Source organism: Xiphias gladius, chromosome 15, assembly GCF_016859285.1.
Source record: "Xiphias gladius isolate SHS-SW01 ecotype Sanya breed wild chromosome 15, ASM1685928v1, whole genome shotgun sequence".
Taxonomy (NCBI): domain Eukaryota; kingdom Metazoa; phylum Chordata; class Actinopteri; order Istiophoriformes; family Xiphiidae; genus Xiphias; species Xiphias gladius.
In genome coordinates, this window is record NC_053414.1 from 30,823,797 (window position 1) to 30,846,047 (window position 22,251).

Sequence of the window (22,251 nt, forward strand, 5' to 3'; positions counted from 1 at the left end):
ATACAACAAAATCAAATCAAAGGGCTGTTTCCATAAACTGAAAGAAGATCAGTAGACATACAGCAGAGATCACAGATACCTAAGCATTATCACTTAAACATAAAAAAGTTATTGTAATTTGTCCTCCAAAGGGTCAATATTTATAAACCTAGATGTTACAGAATTAAGCCCAAATTATACTTTTTGCAACCATGTAGCAGCAAGGGTTCATGACATAAAGTTTGTAATGAGGTTCTGTGCAGACTGTTTGCTTGCAGCCCAGAATTTATGACTTTTTTTTAAACTGTATTTTTAGATGACATATGTGACGTGACCACGTATTCGGGCACCCAATGTAGTACGAATAGAACCATGTGTGCTTCCGCTGTCCGTGACCATTTTGGATTATGTATATAACAAAAATCATGGGACTGGGAGACAGTGGAACGAAATGACACGCCAAACACAAGGTTTTGTATTAAAACATATGCACAAAAACAAGAAAAATTATGTTTGACTGAGTTTATGATTCCTTTTTTATTTTTATTTTTTGCACTGTAAATCAGTTTTTAGACCAGAGGCCTGTAGAGGGTGTGTGTATAAAGCTTAAAGTGACTGGTTTTAATTTGTCTTGAAGGATGTATGTTGTGACAAGCCCCACTACTGCTTTACACACCCGACCCTCTGTGGTAACCTACTCCATTGCTATATCATAGATTTAAACAGAAAAGAAAAACCACCAGTGTTGGCCTCTTTGTGTAGCATTGTTCTATTAATCTATCTTCACCATATGATGTGATAGAACTTAAATTATAAGTGTGTTTTGGAAGCTCACAGAGAACCAGTATCAGCTGGTGACATCTATCATCACTAATTTTTGTTATTTCACTCTGTGTGTTTTTTGTTTTTCTATTCACACTTTGCTTTTTCTCTCTAAAGCATGTAAAGTAACACCTCATTTAACACAAACACTGATTTCTTCACACTCTTTCTGTCATCCACACAATCGCAGACTTACACACACACACACACACACCCAAGTGAGTCATTCACAAGCACATTGCCATGTGTCAGTGAGTAGGGTTAAGTGAAAGCAGCTTAGTGCACTAACAGAAAGCCTGTTAAAGCTAAACCAGCAATAGGAAACAACAGATCATCACCGCACTCTGCCCTTCTGTAGCGCCCATAACAGTGTTTGCAGTAGTCTGTTACTATGAGGGGATTGCATTTGCATTTATATGAAACACTCCAGTGTTACTCCTTTGATAGCTCAGCTGGTAGAGTGGAGAACTGTAGAGGTGAATGCTGGCGTCTTTAAATTGCTTGTTCAAGTCTGGTTCCTAGTAGGCGCTCTTTTGTATAGGCTCAAATTACAGTATACTCCCTTGCGGACGCACACACAGACATATAGTTGGTGTCATTATACTACTTTCCGCTTGAAGTCCGCTTGGTGCAAAGCGTGTGCATTTGGTAGCAAAAAATGGGGTGCACGGACATCCACACAGATCCTCATGTAAAGTCCTTGATGACAAAATTTACATCACTTGGACCCTCACATACTACAACTAACCTCAGATTAAGTGTTGATCTTTACATCTACTTACATGGCAACACTGGCACATTCCAGTTTGGCAGGTCTAAGATTTTAGTTAACAGCATATCTGTGTTCAGACAGTTGGGGCAAAGCCTCCACACATCTTCAGCATGTGTGTTTTTTCCCTCCACTACAGCAGTTATTTTATAAATGGAAGAAAAATGACAGTCCTATGCCATATAGACTATAATCCCATACACACTCTCAACCGACAATGATTTTGTGTGTGTGTGTGTGTGTGTGTGTGTGTGTGTGTGTGTGTGTGTGTGTGTGTGTGTGTGTGTGTGTGTGTGTGTGTGTGTGTGTGTGTGTGTGTGTGTTGTGATCTACAGCTTGAGTCGCCTCCTTGTCTTTAAGTGTAGTCTATAAAGGACTAACCTGCCACTGACCCCCAGCTGAATGGCTGTGTTTGCGTCAGCTGAAGTGGTTTATTATCACCTGGCCTCAGAGTTTCAGTGGGAAAAACTCTGAATGCACGTATATAACCACATAGCCACAACATTTAAACCAGAAACTGGTCTAAATGTTGTGGCTGATTGGTGTATATAATCTGTCAAATTCAAACTGTGACGACCAAATTGCTTGTCTTTCTGAATACCCAGAATTTGCACAGCATACTTATTTCATGAATAAAGCTCAAAGTTCTAAACAGATATTCAGATCACTATCATCAAATACACTTGAATCTGTAAAATCCAATACAATTCTATGAAAACTGATGATTTGAGTCTGTATGTGTGATACGTGTGTGTTCATCAGAGATGATGATGATGGGCTTTGTGATGAAGCAGATAATCCCCAGCAAGCAGCTGTATGACGTCCATCTCTTTGAGCTCAATGAGCAGATGGAAACTCCATGGATTAGCTCTCATAAACACACACAGACAGCCCGTTGTAGTCATTCATACGGTCTCCAGCCGGCAAACAAAGTAGTGCGCCATGCGAGAAGGAAATACAAACATAGGAGAAGGAGAGGTGGAAGGATAGATACATAACAGAAAGAAGAAAAAAAAAGGAGAACTGAGTTGCTTATTGTGTATTTTTGAGAAACTTTTTTCTTCTATTTTGTCCCTTTTTATTGTTTCTGTAAAAAAAAACAGACACAGATACACATAGGATACTAATTTATTCAGCTGATATCATTTGCCTGTTTGCATTTTTTGTCTTTGTGTGAATTTTGGTTTTCTTGACTGACCTCTGACTGTAAAAATGACAGTCATCAGTTTTTCAAAGCAAGTATCTATTTGTTGGAGTCTCCTGATTACCTAAAATATTTTACAACCTCAAATGTCTGATCTGTCAGCCATTATAGGCCTAGGATGAAGTGTGGAAATACACTTAACCAAACAGTTTGTGTCTTCTGTTGCAGTGTGCCCACCGTACCAGTGAAGAACCTCAGTGGATCCAGTCCCGTTCACCCTGCACTAGCCGGTAAGAACACACACTTACTTACCAAGGGCTGCAACTGGTCACAGATATGGAAAGTCAGAATTTTACAAGAAAACATAGAGGAAGAATCTCTGGTTTGAACTTAAAAACCTGGAATTTCACTCTTCTAAGACATCTATTTTTCTAATTTTTTCTTCTGTATTTCAGGGATCACAGGAATTCTGATGAGTGCTGCTGCTCTGCCCGTGTGTCTGACTAGGCCTCCTAAACTCGTGCTGCATCCTCCGCCTGTCAGCAAGAGCGACATCAAACCAGTGCCAGGCTTTGGCCACTGTTGCAGGAAGACCACCAAGAAACAAGCTCGCAAGGGTAAGCATTAAAACCGTTTGTGTCCTTGAAATGCTGTTATTTTCAAATCATTGACCTCACACTGAGCCTGATAAAAGAGAGGCTTTACCAGTTGGTGTCTCTGTTTATCATCGGCCTGCTCAGTGAGGTAGTCATTTGGGAAACTGGTGTCACACACAGCCTGGTTAAGAGCTTGGACTTGCATTTCATCCATTCATCACTCTTCTCTGTTCCTTCTTCTCTTGTCTCCAGGTAAAACCCCAGAGGAGGTGGTAAAGAAGTATCTGCAGAAAGTAAAAAGTCCACCAGAGGAGGTATGACCTATGTTTGTGTCTATATATTTCGTAGTGCTAACTTGCATCTTTTGTGTAGGACTAGAGGTTAATATCCCTTCCTTGCTCACGTGACACATGCTGTGAGACTCTGTGGGATGGTCACATAATAATGGTAAAGATATAGAGAGATAAGGTTTTCATCATGGGTTCTCTTTTTCTCACCCATTCCTTGTCTTCCCTAGGACTGTACCATCTGTATGGAGCCATTGGGTGGTCCATCGGGATACAAAGGTCCAGGAGTGGGGCCTGTTTCCAGGGCAGAGTCAGTTGGGCGACTAGCACAGTGTGGACATCAGTACCATTTCCAGTGTCTGGTGGCCATGTATAACAATGGCAACAAGGACGGCAGGTTGGTTAGAGACACATAACACTCACCTTCATTCCCTCACAATTTTTAATAAAATAAATTCTATAATCAATGAATTTTCACCTCTCTTTTCAGTCTTCAGTGTCCCACATGTAAAACTATCTATGGCGTAAAGACAGGCAACCAACCGGCAGGGAAGATGGAGTACCACGTCATCCCTCATTCTCTACCAGGGCACCCTGATTGCAAAACCATACGCATCATTTACAACATACCACCAGGCATTCAGGTACTCGAAAAGAACTGGGCCAACAGCAGTGTTTGTTTTATTCTCATATGTGGTATTACATTATCAGAGATAGGTTGATTAGCATGCGTGCCTATTATTATTAACCCCCCCCCCCCTTCAGGGACCAGAGCATCCCAACCCAGGGAAGACATTCACTGCCAGAGGATTTCCCCGACACTGCTACCTCCCAGATAGCGAGAAAGGACGCAAGGTAAATACAATCCTCCATTCTATTACAGACACCCATCAGTCAACCCGTATACGTCCTTTGTGTTACTACAGTTTATACAATTTTAAAGGTATTTTAAAAATGACTCTTTCATCCTTAACCCTAACCTGTCATCAGGTACTGAGACTGCTCCTGGTAGCGTGGGACCGCAGGTTGATCTTCTCAGTTGGTACTTCGAGCACTACAGGAGAGTCTGACACCGTCATCTGGAACGAGGTGCATACTTAATAACTTATGAATGAACTTGATTGACTGTAGTTTGTGATACATGCAAATCAGATTTGCTGTCACTGAAACTAAAGACAACTTCTTCCTTCTCTTCAAGGTCCACCATAAGACAGAGTTTGGCTCCAACCTGACGGGCCACGGCTTCCCCGATCCCGGACACCTCGACAACGTCCTGGAAGAGCTCCGAGCTCAGGGCATCACAGAGGATGAAGCACTGATGGAAAAGTGAAAGGACAATTGACAAACAGAGAGGGAGGACACATCAGTCGGAAAGCAGTTATGGGATGAAAGGTGAAGGAGGAGTAGAGGAAGAGAGGTTGGCCTAACCATGAAAATAACAGAAATAGTAAAAGGAAAAGAGGAGGTCCTGGACTGAGAAAGACTCTCTCTGGCAGCACTTAAAGGGGTACAAGGAGACATTTCGGATTATAGAAGACATTGATTTTGTTTTGCAGAGGTAATCACTTTTCAAGATGATTGAGTCACTGCTGTCTGTCCAGACTTCACAGTTTCCAAGCAAGCACATCAACAGAAGTGGGAGTTTAAGGGAACCAGCATCACAGAAAGGAAAAGCAATGCAGAGGGGGAGGAGGATAAGAAATCAGAGGGAAAAATCATGGCACTCACGGTTTCAGCTACTAAACAGCTAGGTACTAAATGTCTAAAAGTAAGAATGAATTGGTACTAATATTTAGGACAAAAACAAGTTAACTTTACTGAGAGAAAGAGTTACATAAAAAGATGGTAAAATGTTAGAGCAGTTCAATGAAAAATGGTTGTGAAAGGAAAAAAGAGAGGAAGAAGTTGGAGCACTGGGGGAGGTTACTGGAGGGAGGAGAACAGGAATAATGTAGCAGAAAGAGAGAAAGATGGTGTATGAATGTAGCATAGGATAGGAGTAGAGTAAAATTAACTTCTATGGTACTGTTCAGGTACTTGAGCTATCAATAAAAACAAGGAAACCAAGAGTGATGAAAGAAGGGTAGACAAACTATGTGCTTGTTTTGTTCAAACCCCCTGCCTGTTTGTGGTTGAAGTTTAGTGCTGTTGCTCCCTCTTGTGATTTTTCTGATGAACTACAGCTCCACCTGCAAGCTACTGGAACAAATCAAAATCTTACTTTGAGTTATCCACGTGTGTTGCTTTTTATCATAACTATAATCCTCATTTAACGTCATTCCATACTTTACCTCTTAATTGTGACTTGATCGGTATATATGACATAAGGCTCTGTTTGTTTCTGATTGTGAGTGAAATGTCAGAAGACCAAACTAAGGCCTCATCATATGGGCCTATAACTATTGAGCCACTGTGGTACAAGTTAACCTTAGATACACAGGTACCAGTATTTACATATATATCTTTATTTTATTTTTGTACTTTTTGATGGTTCACATGGTTTCATTGGATGTAGATGCTGTTGTATCCTATCACCAGTGGGACAACATTGAGTAAAAGTGAGGATGTGATTAAAGATCTGATGGAGGCTGGCATTTTGGGGATTGCCTAGAATTAAGAGCTGAGGATTTGTTTCAAGGCCTCAGTGTTTAGTTCTAGTGAATGAGCTTCACTGTCTGTGCTAAAACCCAAGACAAATGAACCAATACCCTGGGGCAGGTCTTCCAGCCAGGAAGCCCCTCAGATTGAGCAGTGTTGGAAGGATGGGGAGGGTGGAGAGGACAAGAGAGAGAGAGCTGAAGCAGAGGTCATGACCTGGTTTGCACAAGAACAGTGCTACCGAGGAGGAAAAAACCCCTAAAATTTCAAATCAGTTTAACTTGGACCTGGGTGGAAGACTGTCAGAGCTTTTTAGTGGTTATCAGCAAATCACAATGATTTTCACACAAATTCCAGGACACTTGGATTGATAAAACTTTAATCTGTGGTTATCACTGACTTGTAAGAATTGTAACACCATTCACCATCAAGTTGTAACAAACACAAATTAAGACCTACTGATAGACAAGGACCTTGGCAATAGTCAAATTATGGCAAAACCTGTGATTAAACAGACAATTTTAAAGGTCCCATATTTATATTAATTCAAGTCCCCCTCTTCTCCCCATTAAAGACGTTTAATGGAGACTCAGTTTTCTCTTAGTTACTTCAGATGATACATTTCAAGTCTTTAAAATGTATACAGTTGTGAAGTGGGAGGAGTTATTTCAGCTGGTCCTGGTTCCTGAATTTATTTTTTCCATAGAGAGTGCTGCATGACTCACTCTTCTAAAGCTTAGACTGGCATAAAATTCTCCTGGTTAAGTCATCAGTACAAAGGATTAAGAATTGTGCCAGAAGATATTTGGTTCATTGACAAAAAGTCAAAGGTACAAGCTCATGTACATAAAAATGATAAACTCCCAAGGTACATTTACATTTACACCTAATCACTCATCTTAAAATTCTATCTGGTGAGCCGCTAACAGCAGGTGAGAACTAAAAATAACTATGTTGAGAGAACTGAAAACACAATCTACATCTTAAATCAGTTAACTTTTAAAATCAGGTTAAATTGTGGGTGGATTCTGAAACTATGACACAGTGTTTTGTTCTCAATTGTATTAACAAAAGCTTTTTGACTTCTCAGAAACAAGTTGAAATAATTTAAACTGGTCGCCAAAACTTATATCATCATTGCATTATCTGGGATAGTTTGTGTTAGGTAACACTGACAATATCATTAAAAGAAATAAATGAAATGGGAGTACAGAATGGGAAAAAATCCTCCAGAACCAGGAGCCCCTCCCACTTCACAACTCATCAACAATTTTTTCTTTCTGACTAACTACTAGAAACACATCACACCTGAATTTGCCCCTGATTGGCTGCCATCACTGAAGATAATCCGTCCAATCAGGCCAGTGGGCATTATCTTCATCTGAATTGTGGAAGGCCTCCACTCTGGATTTAGCTCATTTGAATCAGAGGAGCTTCTGATGTCAGCCAGTCATGCATTAGTATTGTGAGGCTGCTCGTCCAATTAGGATATTTAATTCTTCTAGATTATTTTTCCTGTTGGTAAGCATTGTCATGAAGAGCCTTATTTTTAGCTTGAGCCAGAGAAATGGAGTGTATGTAAAACCAAAATAAAGATTTATAATATGGGGCCTTTAATCTATGACTAATCAATAAGGTGCCTATCACTCTTATCTCAACAACACTGAAAACAACTCTCTTCCTCTTATCTCCACATCCACTGACTGATAACATGCTGCCCAGTCTCTAAGTTGGGTCTGTAAATGACCCTTTATCACAATGTTACAAGATGTGTGTGAGTGTATGCATTTTTGTTACCTGTTTGGGACCTTTTCCGGTATAAACACCAACCTTTTCAGGACCAGTAGTCTTCATGGGGACTAAAGCCCAGTCTCAATGAGGCAAAATGTAATTTCAGAGGTCGTGGTTAAGGTTCGGTGTGTGTGTGTGTGTGTGTGTGTGTGTGTGTGTGTGTGTGTGTGTGTGTGTGTGGGATAGAGGATCTGTGTACTGTGTATACTACCTACATGCTCCCAGTTTGAGGTTTTATTTGGGTACTCCATGGGAATCACATCATCCTTTAATTCTGATGATGATACTCCCTGTTCCGTAACTTCCTTATTGCTTTTAAGTATGAAATGTAGTTACACCTTTAGCATTTTCTTGACACTATTATAGAGTAATTTTCTTTTTTCATTTTGTACAGTTATGTTATAGTAATTATACCATTTCAATTTGTTACACTTGGTTTACAAAAACAGTATTGTCAAATATAATGTCTTTTTTTAATTTTCATTGAGTAAAGAAGTTGAGCTGATTTTAAGCTGAACTCATTTTTTTTTGGAAAAGGATTTTGATGGTAGACTTTTATTTCAGTGTGAAATGTAATAAATATAAATAGCAAGTCAAACCCTTCTACACTTGCTCTTCTGGGTGGTAAAGAATACTTTAATTTTTTACATATCATCTGTCTGACTACTGGTCCGGTGACATAATGAAAATGAAAATGATCATTTTAAAAGCTGTAAAATGTTATGAAAATAATTTCCTCTTGTGTCATAGCAGGTTTCCCGCTCTGTTGGCCCAAACACTGCCCAGTGACTTGGGAAAACACAGATTTTGTATAATCACTAAGTCACATATATAAATTTTAATTTCACTTTGTATTCTTAAAATAAAGGGTTTGATTTCTGAACAATGAATAAGAAGTTGAATTAAATGTCATTACTAGATGTATTACAATTCCTAAGTGTCTTTGGAGGAGAATAATGTTGGTTGATTTAAAGGCTTTGATCCATGGTGTGCAGTGTCTGAAGCCATGTGATCAATGTAGCAAACAGTAATGACCAGTAACTCACCATTTCATTTTTTTCTCTTCTTTAAATGTGGATTTCTTTCCGATCACTATTTTCCATCCCAGCTGACGGCAATATCTCCTCCAAACATCTGTGGATAAGGGCCTTCTGAGACATTATCTTCTTATCTATGAGGGGAGGGTGGGAAAGAGATGATCATAGGTGCTGGTATGGGAGAGAGAGCATCAAAACATTTGATTAAAAAAAAGTAAAGTGTAAATAATGCAAAAAAAAAAATGCTGGAGTATGAATGATTAATACAAGAAAAAATAAAGAATGAATGAAAATTACCTGTAATGTTGTTCTAATTTTTAGCCACCCTAAACAAAGCCACAGCTTTACACAGTGAAACTGTTTGAAGATATCAATTTTCAAATTTAAAGAGACCTTTTTATTTTTTTTAATGTACTCTCAGTATCACATTTGCACCCCTTCGATAGCTCAGTTGGTAGAGCGGAGGACTGTAGGTGTAAAGAATGGGCATCCTTAGGTCGCTGGTTCGAATCCGGCTCGAAGGAGGTTCTACATTTTCACACTCAGTTATACGATAACTCAAATCAACAAATTACTGACACACTACTCCACTGCTCCGAAGGACAGATTTACAGATTAATTATTCCACAATAAATTTGCTAAAATAAGAATAGTTTAAATATCAGAATATGCTCTGAATAAATAGATTTATTAGTCACCGTCAATTTCCAACGACAACTTGTGTATTATGTCCACTAGCTACCACCGTGAGAAGAAACGCCTGTGTGATTATGAATCAAATGATTAATATTGCGCCCAGCACCTGTTTTTACTGTAATTAATGTCCGTTCCGTGGGGCAGAGTGCCATTTAGAAAACGTGCTTTTAATCCTCCGACTGTTGAACCATTATGCAAGACGTAGAGATCTTGCGAGGAGTGTGTGCAACCACGGAAACTCAAAATTGTCCAAAAGGAAAAAATATAATTCCCGGACAGGGAATTGAACCAGAGCTGCGGCAGTGTAAACACCACATCCTAAACATGAATCTGCAGCTTGCAGCAGTGTAGCTTGGTTTAGCGCAAATTCAAAATATTGCATTGACTTAGATTCATTCCATGGAAGCCTATCCTAAGCTAAAAGAAAAAGTCTGAGACTTTTTGAGAAATGCTCTTAAATCGCTTCTTACGACGAGTGAAATGAGATCTCTGGATAGTAAATATGTGGCAACTGCCAGCAGGTGGCTAATATAGTTTAGCAAGACTGAAAACAGAGGGAAATAGTGTGCCTGGCTCTGTCCACAGGCAACAAAACCCACTTACCAACACTTCCAAAGCTCATTAATTGCAGTAACACTTATCCCTTTTGTTTGCTCTGTACACAAAATGAATCTGGCACGTAACCCCATGTTATGTGGGGTTATGTGCCAGACTATTTCTTGGTTGGGACCAGTAACTTCCTGAAGTCTCTGCTGGTTGCAGGGTCCTAACCCTGGTCTGTTGGCAGTAGCTTCATATTTAGCATACAGATTTGGCAGTGGTATCAATCTTCTCATCTAAGTCTCGACAACAAAGCAACAAAATTTTGAACGTTTTCCTTTAACAATAACCACTGCATGTAATACAAACAAACACAGTGAGAGGGAGAAAAATGTTATTTTGGTTTCCTCTAAAGCTGCACTTTAGCTGCATTTTAACGATAGCTCAAATGACTATGTGAAAGCAGAGTCTACACTGCCCATTGGCAAACGTTCATCACTTGCTGCAAATGAATGCTTCACTCTGAGCGCTGAACAGTACGTTTGTTATCAATACACAGTAAAATGTGCCAAACGTTGGATGAGCATATCTATGGAAGCCCAGTATTCGTGTTAAATGATGTTTTGACATATCACCTGTAGAATACCAACTGGAAAAGCCTGTTGTGAGAGCACCCTTGGGACAACTCTGCAGTTTCCATGGTGATTAACCAGACCGGTCTGTGAGGTATTTTCCTGAAGAGCCCTTCATCTCCCCTCCTGTTTTACACACCTACAGGGTTGCAGCATGGAGTGGGAGGCAGTGGCAGCGCAAAGTGTGTTGATTCACCGAAAGGGGAGTAATAAAGCTGTCACAGTAATGTATGCAGCCAATATGTGACTCAAAGCTGTGGCTCCACTGGCAACCCAAGACTACGGCACATGAGGTGAGATTTTGAAGATCGCATTGTTCTCCTCTTCTCCCACACACTTTGCTCACAGCTAAATCCTTCAACCCTCCTTCTAGCAAATATGAACTGTAACAAAATATGGCTAGAGATGCAGTTCACCATACCAGGTATCAGCTGTTTCTGCTGGGGGGTATGGGAGATTTAAGGTGCCTAAATAAATAAAAAAGAAAAAAAAGAAAGGTAAATACAGTACACAAGGAGGTGTGTAACTCCATTTGTGTATGCATTTACTGTCCTAATTAAATGAAAAACATGTTAAAAGTAAAATTATTTGGCTTTTTGTCATATTTAACAGAATGAATTGTTTTTTATCTATTATTTCTATGTGAATTTTCACATTAAAATCACAGTGAAATGGAAGTTGTGGTAGTGTCTTAAATTAGTTCCTTCAAATTTGATTGGATCACTCAAAAGTAGGCATGGCTTAGAAAACACACTGAGATACAGAGCTGTAGCGATATAGTGTCATGTAAGAGAGTTGTCAGCCACATTTTTAGATCAGGAGGAGGAGGATAAAGCTAAAACTGATAAATTATACCTCATCATTTAGTCATCAAGAATAGTTCCATGTTTCACAGGAAAAGAAAAAAAAATGGGATTTTGATATTAAAGAAATACTCAAAATTGAGACATACTGTATTCTATAAGTGCTATGCGAAGGCAACTGGACTTGCTTGAAGTTCTTGAAGATGTTTCGCCTCTCATCGGAAAGGCTTCCTCAGTTCTAACTGCCACAGAATAGACCCTTTGTACTGAATGGGTTACAAAAAACCCCAGAAAAAAACAGCACCACACGTGGTTCACAATATGCTCATAAAGGCTAAAGTATTAAATTATAGACGTACTACTCCTTGTTTGTTTCTTGTTTGTTTCTGTTAGTCTCTGGTTATCTAAAAGACACTACCTGTGATGAGTTTTAAATGACTTTCTGCTGTTATGAACAACAAACTTGCTCTTCCATACTTTAAACGGGTCATTAGAGCTACAGTAGAATGACAGCCATTTTGTTGGGATAAAACAAAAGACATCACTTTGACGAAAGGATTGCTTGTGAAACCATCTTCTTCTGATGAAGAAGCATTTAAAATGGCTGCAAACATCCTGTAAGCACACCCTCCAGAGAACTAATGTCTGCTATTTTCCCCTCCAGCTCGCATGTGTCTTTGGCCCTTTTCATACCAGGCATTAACATGTGTCTTGGGTAATCTCTGAGCTCTGAGTACAGGTGTGAATGCACCCAAGCAGCATTGAGACCGCATATGATATCCAATCACTCAGACCACATTTGGAGGTGGTCTGGGCCACATATGGCCACATTCTTTTAGGAGTGTGTACGCGTATGGGTCCTGAAGGACCACCTACTCAATTGACATCCCCTGTGTAAGCAAATGTACGTACTCATTCACAAAAAAATAGAGATGTGTTCATATTGTTGTGTATGCTGGCCTCGTCTATGACATCTGAAAATTTCAAAAAGCTCATAGAGATATATTATGAGTGCGTCAATCATCTTGGGCTATTTGGTTTGTCTGGAACATGCCAAGGAATAGACCCAGTCTTTATTGGTTTGATTTCTCCTTCCTATTTTAATTTCCAGCAGACTAGGCACAGGAAGTGCCTTGCTGCCTTTGCATTTGGTCTTTCCAAGCAGAAATGATGTACGTGTTTATTTGCATACAGAGGTGAGATCCGATCACAAGGGGTTCTTGAAAAGCACGTAGAGACGCATGTTAACGCCAGGTCTGCACCCGTTCCTATGAGGTCTCATCTGATGTCTTTCTCTCATTACAGTTTCTTTTTTTATTTATCAATTTAATATAAACCAGACATAAAGATTTGGGCATTTATCTATGGATAAATGCCCAAATCTTTATGTCTGGTTTATATTAAAATTAATCAAATGCTTTTGAACTGGACGAAGTAGATTAACTTGGTACATGTTATAGTTTCTTTTTGTCAATACAATTGTCTTTCTTCTCAAGCACAGGCTCTGCTCTCCTTCCAAAGGAGGGGTTAAAACTCATGCTCCTCTCTACTGCTTTACTTTACCATGTCAATGTGCATGTTGCCACTAGGTGGCATTATCTCATCTGTCCCTGACATTCTGTTCCTACTCTATCTGTTCAGGCCAGTGGAGAATGGCAAGGGTTGTCTGTTAGATCATGTTCTTTTAGCCATTCAGATGGGATGTAGTGAAAGAGGAGCATTTAATTGGCATTTTTTAAGCAGCATCTTTGTAACATAAGGTGATTGATGCTGCCCCACTCTTGTTAATCTCCACCAAAGGCAATAATCCTCAAACTGAAACCTATGAACGGGAGGAATTGTGACAGATCCTGGATCTAACTGTAGTCTGATTTTGCTGCCGCAGTTTCGTGGTTTAACAAATGTTCTGTGTAGCAGCTGTGGTTCTCTATCTATCATCTCAGTTTGTGATCCTGTAGTCATCCCCTAACCCTGTTTTGGAATGTTTAATCCACTACATTGGAGACATTTCTGGATGGTTCCCATAAAAAAGCTTGGGGATGCAGCTTTGCGCTGCTCTTTATCGGAGGTGCGAAAGTTAAGCAGACATGTATTTGCGTAACAAATCAGTTGGAGGTGGGTTATACTGAAAAAGAGCTAGTTTGTGCAATGTGCTGCCCAACCACACCGGAAATCAAAAGTCTTTATATGTGTTCCAAACTGCCACACTGAAGTGCGACGTGAAAGGCCGACCATCACGGAGAGGGGGAGGTGCAATAAATGTTAGAGATAACAACACACATTCTCCATGAAGACATTTATAGTGTTGTACCCGGTTGTTCAAATGAAAAGAGCCAGGAATGGTTGTGTGAAGAATTCAAACCCTGATTACTTTCTCACTTCTGCACAGCACGAAGTGGGTGTGAATGTTGGATTGTCACTTTTGGAAAGATACAGAAATTGTCGGACACCGCCACCACTATCCAAAGTTGGAAAGGTGTGTGTGTGTGTGTGTGTGTGTGTGTGTGGGGGTGGTGTTCCCGAAGCAATTCAACCATCCAACAAGCAGTACTGATGGAGTATTGTAGACTTCTCTCTTGAAAAACTGAAGAACACTTCCAACAAAGCACAAGTCTCACCTTTGTACCATTTGTTCAAGTTTGTTTCGAGTGTGAAATGGGCTCCTTGTTGCCCTTTGTGGCTAGTGGGGGAAAAAACACCAACTGTCACTGCAGTCGGTCTTTACTACTCCCAGCCTACAGCAGATGGTCATGAACCATCCACAATGAGGTGAAGAGGCTGCAGTACTCACAAACTTACTTGACAAGTGACAAAAAGAAGAGATTTACTGTATGTTTTATAAAAAGTCAACACCTTGTTTCACTTTATAAAGAGAAAAGGGGAGGCAAAGCAACATAAAGCAAGATGGAATTAGCAATTTAAGTTATTTACTGTATTTCAGTAGTTTCAGAATTGTTTGGACAAAATGTGATATAAGTACAAATAATATTCAAGAATGTTATAAATAAAATAGGCAAAAAAAATAAAGTGCTAAAATAAAGAAAGACAACAATATGATTATTATGATATGAAGAAGTAAAGCTAAAGTTTTTACAGCAAACTAGCCCTGGCCCAGTCCTCAGGTAGCTAAGTGTGTGACTTAAATTCACCACTCTCCATGTGCACTGTATGCTGGCAGGGGAATTTTTAGTACTACACTGGAGAGTCAGACTGGGCTCTCCTCCAGTCTCGAGTGTCCCAGTTGCAGCCAGGGAGGGGGATGGAAAGTGTCTCAATAGGGGGACCAGCTGTGGATGAGGAACCACACAAAACGGTTTGCATAAGAAAAATGAACAGGCTCACAGCAGAGTTAAGACACACAACATCTGATGCCTGCACAAGGCTTCAAGGATGAGGACTGACTATCTGTTTGATTAATACAGGTGTGTCTAACATCCCCATCTCTGATAAAGAGCAGTGCACAGACCCTTTCTTAAGCTTGTCAATGCGACGCATGTAATATCTATAATGTCTTGATATCTAGATATATATTTTATTATTTCTTAGTTCCTTAGCTTAAAACACATATATTATTTCAAAGTGTTAAACTCTTTTTAAATTAATTTCTCATATCTTCAACTAGTAGATTTAAAAAACAATTAAGCAAGTCTGGGCTAATCGCACCTGAAACAGGTCTGGGCGGATTATTGCAAAATTGATTGCAACAAACCCAGAAGTATGTAAAGGAGTACAATCATTAATTCATTTTATCACCAAGCAGTTTGATCCTGGAGTCCTGCTCTGTCGAAAGAATCCTAGAAGAAGAAGCCAGCTGTCATATGACAGCCTACACAAAGGGAAAAGTTGATCTTTCAAGTTTGGCAGGGTTGGGAACAGACAAGGAACTATTGAAGTTAAGAAGTGGATGTTCTGACTTGAGAGATGATGCATCACCAGAAGTACTTTTTGGTGAAAAATAGCTTTCTTCAGAAACAGTGTGGTTATCTGTTCAACCTGCAACAAATGGAGTCGCTCACTGAGGATCATTAATACAGAGAAAAAAAGGGAGCTTACGACACACACAGGAAGAAGAGTTTAAAATTGTGAAATAAGATTAATATTTTGTCCAGACACACAGAACAAGATGGCATCATCTGATATGCAACAAGCCAAGCCGTTACAAGCTGAGACTTGCAAATCTCCTAAACCCAATGAAAAACTGACTCAGTAGGTATCACACAGACACAGAAAAAGCTTGAAGGCAACGTAGTAGAAAAATCTATCTATGAAATTAAGTTCTGAATGTAATATTACAACCAGTTAAAACTATGAAAAATTATTTATTTTCAAAAGAAATTACCTGGAGTAATATAAAATCTTCACATTTTTTATATATATGCAATGAATAGTAGTGCTTTATCATTCAATTTCAAGGACATTCAATATATATAACCAGTGATATCAAATCTTTTCCCCATTCTGATTTTTGATGTGAACATTAACTCCAGCTCCTGACCTGTATCTGCAGGTTTTTATGCATTGCACTGCTGCCACATGATTGGCTGATTGGATCATTGCATGAATAAGCAGGTGTACAGGTGTCCCTAATAACGGGCAGTTCTGCTTTATGAGTACTTTTATTTTTATCACTTCAAGTACATTTTCCTGCTGATGCTTTTACTAACATGTTAAAGTAATAATTAATATATGTGTTTTGTACCCTTAGTATAAAGTGTTACTCATGTCTCTTTAAAGTTTAAAATAGTTAAAAAATTATTTGCCTTCAAAGCGCTAAAATGGTTCTGTTTGTCCAGAAGTGGCTCTAGTCTTTCTACAGTTTACTGTGTAAAAGAAGATGTTTTACAAACCAATATACTATAGACAGAGGTAGAGGCAGACGTTCTGCCTCAGCAAAACTTCAGTTTAATGCTTTTACCATCAGCCAAACAGTTAACATGTGCTGACATCTATGACAGTAGCGGGACGAATTTAAATGGTTTAATGAATCTGACTGATTTGAAATTCTGCACAGTTCATCACACAGACTTTAATAATCCCTGATGGGATTAAGGTATTGTACAAAAATCTTGGACACTATTATGCAGTTCCCATAACAGTATATTTGATGTTAGATCGACAAAGTAATTAGAGGATTGTGCAGCCTTGGTGAATGTGTGCACTCCCTGGGTGTTTTTCAGTGAGCATTTTATTCAATTAAATAAACATTTATTTGTATATATGAATAATTACTTTTCATCATTTAGATTTTATACCAACCATTATCTGGAATAAAATTGGAACCTTGGAGGAAATCTCCAATCTTAACCAGAGGTCTGAGTCAAATTTCTTCAAGGCCAGACTATCTAACTGAAAAGCTGTGCAAACACTTGATGAAGTACTAAACCTTTAGCACTGGAGGGTTGTATTTTTTTCTGATGCAGGAAACGTATCAGCTGCAGTAAAACCTACAGACTCTACAGTCACTTCATATTGTATTAAGGTGTAAATGAAGGATCATGTTTGGTGAGCCACTTCACCTCTGTAACTCTGCTCTGTTTCTGTGGTTCCTCTATTTTCTTAAAGCTGTCCTTCTTCTCTGCCTGCTCACATCTGAGACTGTCTTCCAGAGCATTAACTTTAGCCTGCCACTCAGTCTCCTTCTGGTGTATCTCGGTCTCAATGGTTTTCAGCCAGGTGCTCCAGGTTTTTCTAGACAACTTCATACATCCATGGTTTGTATGGGCAAAGCTCAAAGCAAAATGATGCAGAAACAACACTAGAAAATGTCCTCAGTAGAGCGCAGACCTGTCAAGGAACATACACCAGACTTCAGAGGAAAAAATTCAAATTCATATTAAATGATCCATATCTGCCCCAAAATGTAATGGGTTCTTCTCTGGCCCATACCCCAACCCGCCACCAAGTTTGGTTTGAATCGGTTCAGTAGTTTTTTGTAATCCTGCTGACAAACAAGCAAACAAACAAACAATCAGACAGACAGACAGACAAACAAACAAACAGACAGACAGACAGACAGACAAACAAACACTGTCGAACAGTGACCATATGTTCTGTTTTCTTTCAGTTGCCATGATTTTTTGTGTCTTCTTTGTTCGATTGCCAGTTTGTGATCACTGATCCTATACTTGGTCAGGATCTGTCACTGCTTTCTATGTGTTAAGAGATAAGATATATTCTGCAAATTCATCATCTCTGTTTATGGACAGATAACATTGTAGTCTATTTTGAAGTTTAGTTTCTTCTTTCAGGTGTTTCCAAACAGGTTTCTATACATTGTGTTATAATTTGGTTTATTCTGATTGGTGTTTGCAAAGCAGTGTTGTGAGACTGTCTCAGCTCTTGGGTTTGAAGGGTTTTGGGATTTTGGGTGTCTGGGGGTCTGGATTTAAGGTACTTGAAAAATTTGAGTGCTCTCTTTTGAATGTTAATTATCAGCAGGTTTATTTATATATACATTAAGTTAATGTTGAACTTAAATTTCAACCCTGGTGAACATCTCTCCTCTGGGTAAAGAATTCAGTTTGTTGGTCTCCAGTTTTAACAGCACACCTATTTTTGAAATACATATCCTAATCAGATTAGATATTTTGCCCCATACATCGCATTGTAGAAGTCTGTAATATAGTCCTTCAGGTCAAATGGAGTCAAAAGCTTTTTTGATATTAATAAAACATGCAAATATCTTATATCCTATCACATTTTTTGTTTGGTTTACATGTTTGTCAATTTAAGTGTGAGGGGTATATACTGGGTTGGTGGTGTGGTATTTTGGGAGGAAGCCAATTTGATTTTTTCTCAAGATGGAGTTTTTCTAAAGGAAATCTAGTATTATTTTATTTAGAATACTACAGAATAATTTACTTGGATAACTGCTGACACAGATGCCACAGTAGTTACTCGGGTCTGATTTGTCCCCACTCCTATTAATTGGGGGAAATTAGCCCTTTGTACCAGATGTCAGGAAAACATCCTGTAATACGATATTGAACACCTTCAACACTGCACCCTGCATCTCTGGGGTTCCTTGTTTGAGCATTTCATTTTTAGTGCTGTCTGGACCACAGGCTTTCCTTGGCCAGAGAGGTCATTAGTGCAAATTTAGATTAAGATAACGAATGGCAACTTTTTTTTTTTTTTTTTAGTTAAAACCCTCGAGCCATCACTGGCAGGAATATGTATGTTGCAATAATTATTCAAACTGACAGTATATTAACTTCTGTATTTTTCCTTTAAATTTCGAAAAAAAATATTTAGATGTAACATTAATTGTTTTCTGAAATAATTTTTAGACACAGACATAGACACAGACGGAAACATCCTGACCCGTCTGTATAAAGACCAACAGTAGACCAGATGAACCCAAAATAACAACAACAACAACAATAATAATAATAATGAATGCCTTGGCTACTTTAAATAAACAGCCTAAAAACAGAGCAGAAAGAAGAGTCTACTAAATGTGAGAAAATACCAAGACCAAGACCACCTTTTCCATTTGCGTTCACCCTCTTTATTCACCATGTCACCTGTAGGGGATGTAGCTCAGTGGTAGAGCGCATGCTTTGCATGTATGAAGTCCCGGGTTCAATCCCCGGCATCTCCAGTCTTATGTTGACTGTGCCTGTGCAGGACACCAAAGCTTAGGTAATCACATGCAGCCTAGCAAGCAACATAGTTCTTGAAACTGACTGAACCATTGCAAGAAAACCATGAAACTTTGAACTTCTTTGCCCACAAGCAGGTATACATGTAACTTCAATGTGTGGTTGTGTAAGTAATGGAGATTTATCTTCTTTATAGATGAGAAAAGTACCCTGCTGTCCGCAGAGGGCATACTCATCCAGCTAAACATTTTAGTCAAATAACACTTTCAGTTACTTAGTACTCTACGGTGGAGAGGCTCCATGCATGGGGCTTGGCACAGTTTTGCCTGTCTCCTTTTGTGCCTGCTGAGACGAATTCTAGGTCTGCAGAAACCTCAAATCACCAGTAGGCTACTCTATGTGGTGACATAAAGAAACATTTTGTTTTTGAAAAAAATGCCCAGCTAGATTGACATTGATCAATCATGCACTCATCATATTTTTTTAAACCACTGGTGACCTGGACACAAAAGGAAAAAAATATTGTTTTAAGTCCATTTCTCTATGATTTCATGAATAATTGCCACCACTGCATTTAAATAAATTTTAAAAAAGGTAGAAACGGTTCTTCCATAATAAGGAGATTCATCCAGAGTCTCACTGAAGAGTAGGTCATTTATTTTCCTACGGAGACTCTTCTGGATACACATATACATTTACAACATTTGTGAGCATTTTTTGTACTTCAGCTTTTGTTTCTGTTCTGTTTGTTTTAGGCAATGGAGGGAAGTAAGTGAAGACGTATGCAATCGAGATGTGTCAGTCAGTTGTCCAAAACGTGTGGCACCTTCACTATAAAGAGCCCAATTTCCTCTGAGCATTTGATGGAGTTTTTAAACTATAACGTCCAGAGTAGTGTGGAAAGCTCCTTCAGTCAGGCTGTCTGTATTATCATCGGTGCAGATATCCCTGTAAGGAGGCCATAGAGATTGAGGTACTTGATGTGGTCAACCTTGTCCTTTCCATGGCCATACAAGCCTCAGTGGATGAAGGATCCTTGAGCGCCACTGTTCCTGCCAGCTGCCAGGTGTCAAAGGACAGAGCAGCCAAGAAGACTCTGGTAGGAGCTATTTCGACTATGAAATCCTTCCTCATAGGACGAGGCACTGTATTGAAGAGAAGGATGATGAGACAAAAAGGGTTGGAGCCTCACAATGGCAAAGAGACACCAGCAAGAGAATGTTACACCAAGAAGAAAGAGTCTGTGTGGTGGAGGTGTTTTAGTGCAAGGCAGAGGAGAAAGATCCATCCACTTCCAGCGGAGGATTTGAATGAATCTAGGAGCACTCAACAGAGCAAGGAGGATTCCTGCTCTCCTCTAGCAACGTCCTCCACCACAGAGGACCCACCCCTGGCTGAAGCTACGGCTGAGTTCCCAGAAGAGGAGGAGACCGAAAGAAACTGCTTCTGCTGCTTTTTCCGCAACATCTTCTCAAAGGTAAGGATAAGTTTACATGGGAATTATAATCAGCGAGACCAAAATCAAAGTCCACAGGAATACATTTGAAGATAAGAAGACAGATGTTCAGTTACATAGAATAAACTAGTGTAGACAATATGAAGGCTTCATGAAGAGCTGCCTTGGTCATAAGTCAGAGGGTTTTTTTTCCTTCCTTTCCTTCGCTAACTGACCTGAAAACAGAAGAATCCTCGTATTTCAAAGTTTGTGCTTCTTTTCCCAGAAGCTTTGCTAGTTGTGATGAAGTCTTCTTAGGACCAAAGAACAAGTCTAGTTGTCTTTGACTTTAACATGTCTTTGACATCTTTTCACTGTCGTATTTTTCTTGAACTGTAGCCTTTTATTTTTACTTTTGTACTGATGTGCTGTTTTTTTATCATTTCTAAAAAAAAGAATGAAAAGAGGAAGTCGGACCAAACAACTTCTTCAGTGAATGCTGAGTGTTCTGCAGTCCATTCTACTGTTCCTTCGACCACTGACCACCAGTCACCTCTCTTCTCTATCCCCCCTTTTTTTCTGAAACACTTCTCCTCACCCCCCCTCACCCATTCCCCCCTTTTTCTCCTTCCCCTTCACCCCTCTAACCTCTTTTGCCCTTTGTCTCCCCCCTTCACCCCTTCCCACTATTCCCCTCATTCGTTCCCCTCTCTCCAGCCCCTTTTCATTTTGCCATGTTCTCTTTCCTCCTGCTCTTTCCACCATCTTCTCTCATACCCCCTTTTCTCTCCCTCCCCCTCACTCACTCAAAAAATATTTAGCCCAATATTTAAGATTTATGTATTTTAATTGCATGTAAGATTTTAAATGAAATGAAATTAATTTAAATTATTTCAGTGTGCTTTTTGACTACTTTCACCATGAGTCTCGGAGAGGAGGACATCAGATTGACACACACTGGACATTAGTCCAGTCCTATAGTGCTGGGCAAAACTGAACAATTTTTTTCTACTCATACTTCTGCCAGTTTGATACTTTATTGGAACTGCACAGGTACATAGTACCTCCAGGAAATAGCCATATCCATGCATTCTAAAATCAAACATGACAAAAACCTTTGACTTCTCACCTTTTAGATGTTACGAAACCAACTGCCGGCAATGTAAAGTATACACAACTTCCAATAGTGTAAACAATTCACTTGAGTACTGTGTGACAAAGTTTAGCTTGCATTAAACAGTGCAGGTGGTGAGTGACTGACGTGTTTTTCCCTCAGGGCTTAACACAGCTGTACACACTGGCTGCTGAGACCAGTGTGCTGATGGAATAAACACTGCTGGTCCTCACAGCTTGCACTGCACTTGTACTGTGCGCACTGCCGCTTAAAGTGGGGGATGATGGGTACCATTTGATGTGCAATTGTGCATCCCTCAGCCCAAGATCAGGACCTCATACTCACTGACTGATTGCAAATGCTAGATTGGATTAGCCGGAGGAACGCTTCAATTGTTATTAGTT

At 39.4% G+C, this 22,251-nt stretch overlaps 1 protein-coding gene and 2 non-coding genes across 5 annotated transcripts in view; all 3 read left to right on the top strand.

Moving 5' to 3' along the window:
* LOC120800003 (E3 ubiquitin-protein ligase DTX4-like) overlaps positions 1 to 9,205 on the top strand; it is a 40,713-nt gene extending 31,508 nt beyond the window's left edge. For all 3 annotated transcript variants that reach the window (XM_040145699.1, XM_040145700.1, XM_040145698.1), the window contains exons 5-12: positions 2,943 to 3,004; positions 3,170 to 3,331; positions 3,563 to 3,624; positions 3,828 to 3,994; positions 4,088 to 4,241; positions 4,363 to 4,452; positions 4,588 to 4,686; positions 4,796 to 9,205. In XM_040145699.1, the coding sequence (XP_040001633.1) occupies positions 2,943 to 3,004; positions 3,170 to 3,331; positions 3,563 to 3,624; positions 3,828 to 3,994; positions 4,088 to 4,241; positions 4,363 to 4,452; positions 4,588 to 4,686; positions 4,796 to 4,927 (928 nt within the window). In that variant the 3' untranslated portion in view covers positions 4,928 to 9,205. The remainder of the gene's footprint in view (positions 1 to 2,942; positions 3,005 to 3,169; positions 3,332 to 3,562; positions 3,625 to 3,827; positions 3,995 to 4,087; positions 4,242 to 4,362; positions 4,453 to 4,587; positions 4,687 to 4,795) is intronic.
* A 254-nt stretch (positions 9,206 to 9,459) lies between these two features.
* On the top strand, positions 9,460 to 9,547 carry trnay-gua. Its single transcript is given in 2 exon segments — positions 9,460 to 9,496; positions 9,512 to 9,547. It is a non-coding gene; the product is annotated as a tRNA-Tyr (tRNA).
* Positions 9,548 to 19,225: 9,678 nt separating this feature from the next.
* trnaa-ugc lies at positions 19,226 to 19,297 on the top strand. Its single transcript has one exon. It is a non-coding gene; the product is annotated as a tRNA-Ala (tRNA).
* Positions 19,298 to 22,251: the final 2,954 nt, after the last annotated feature.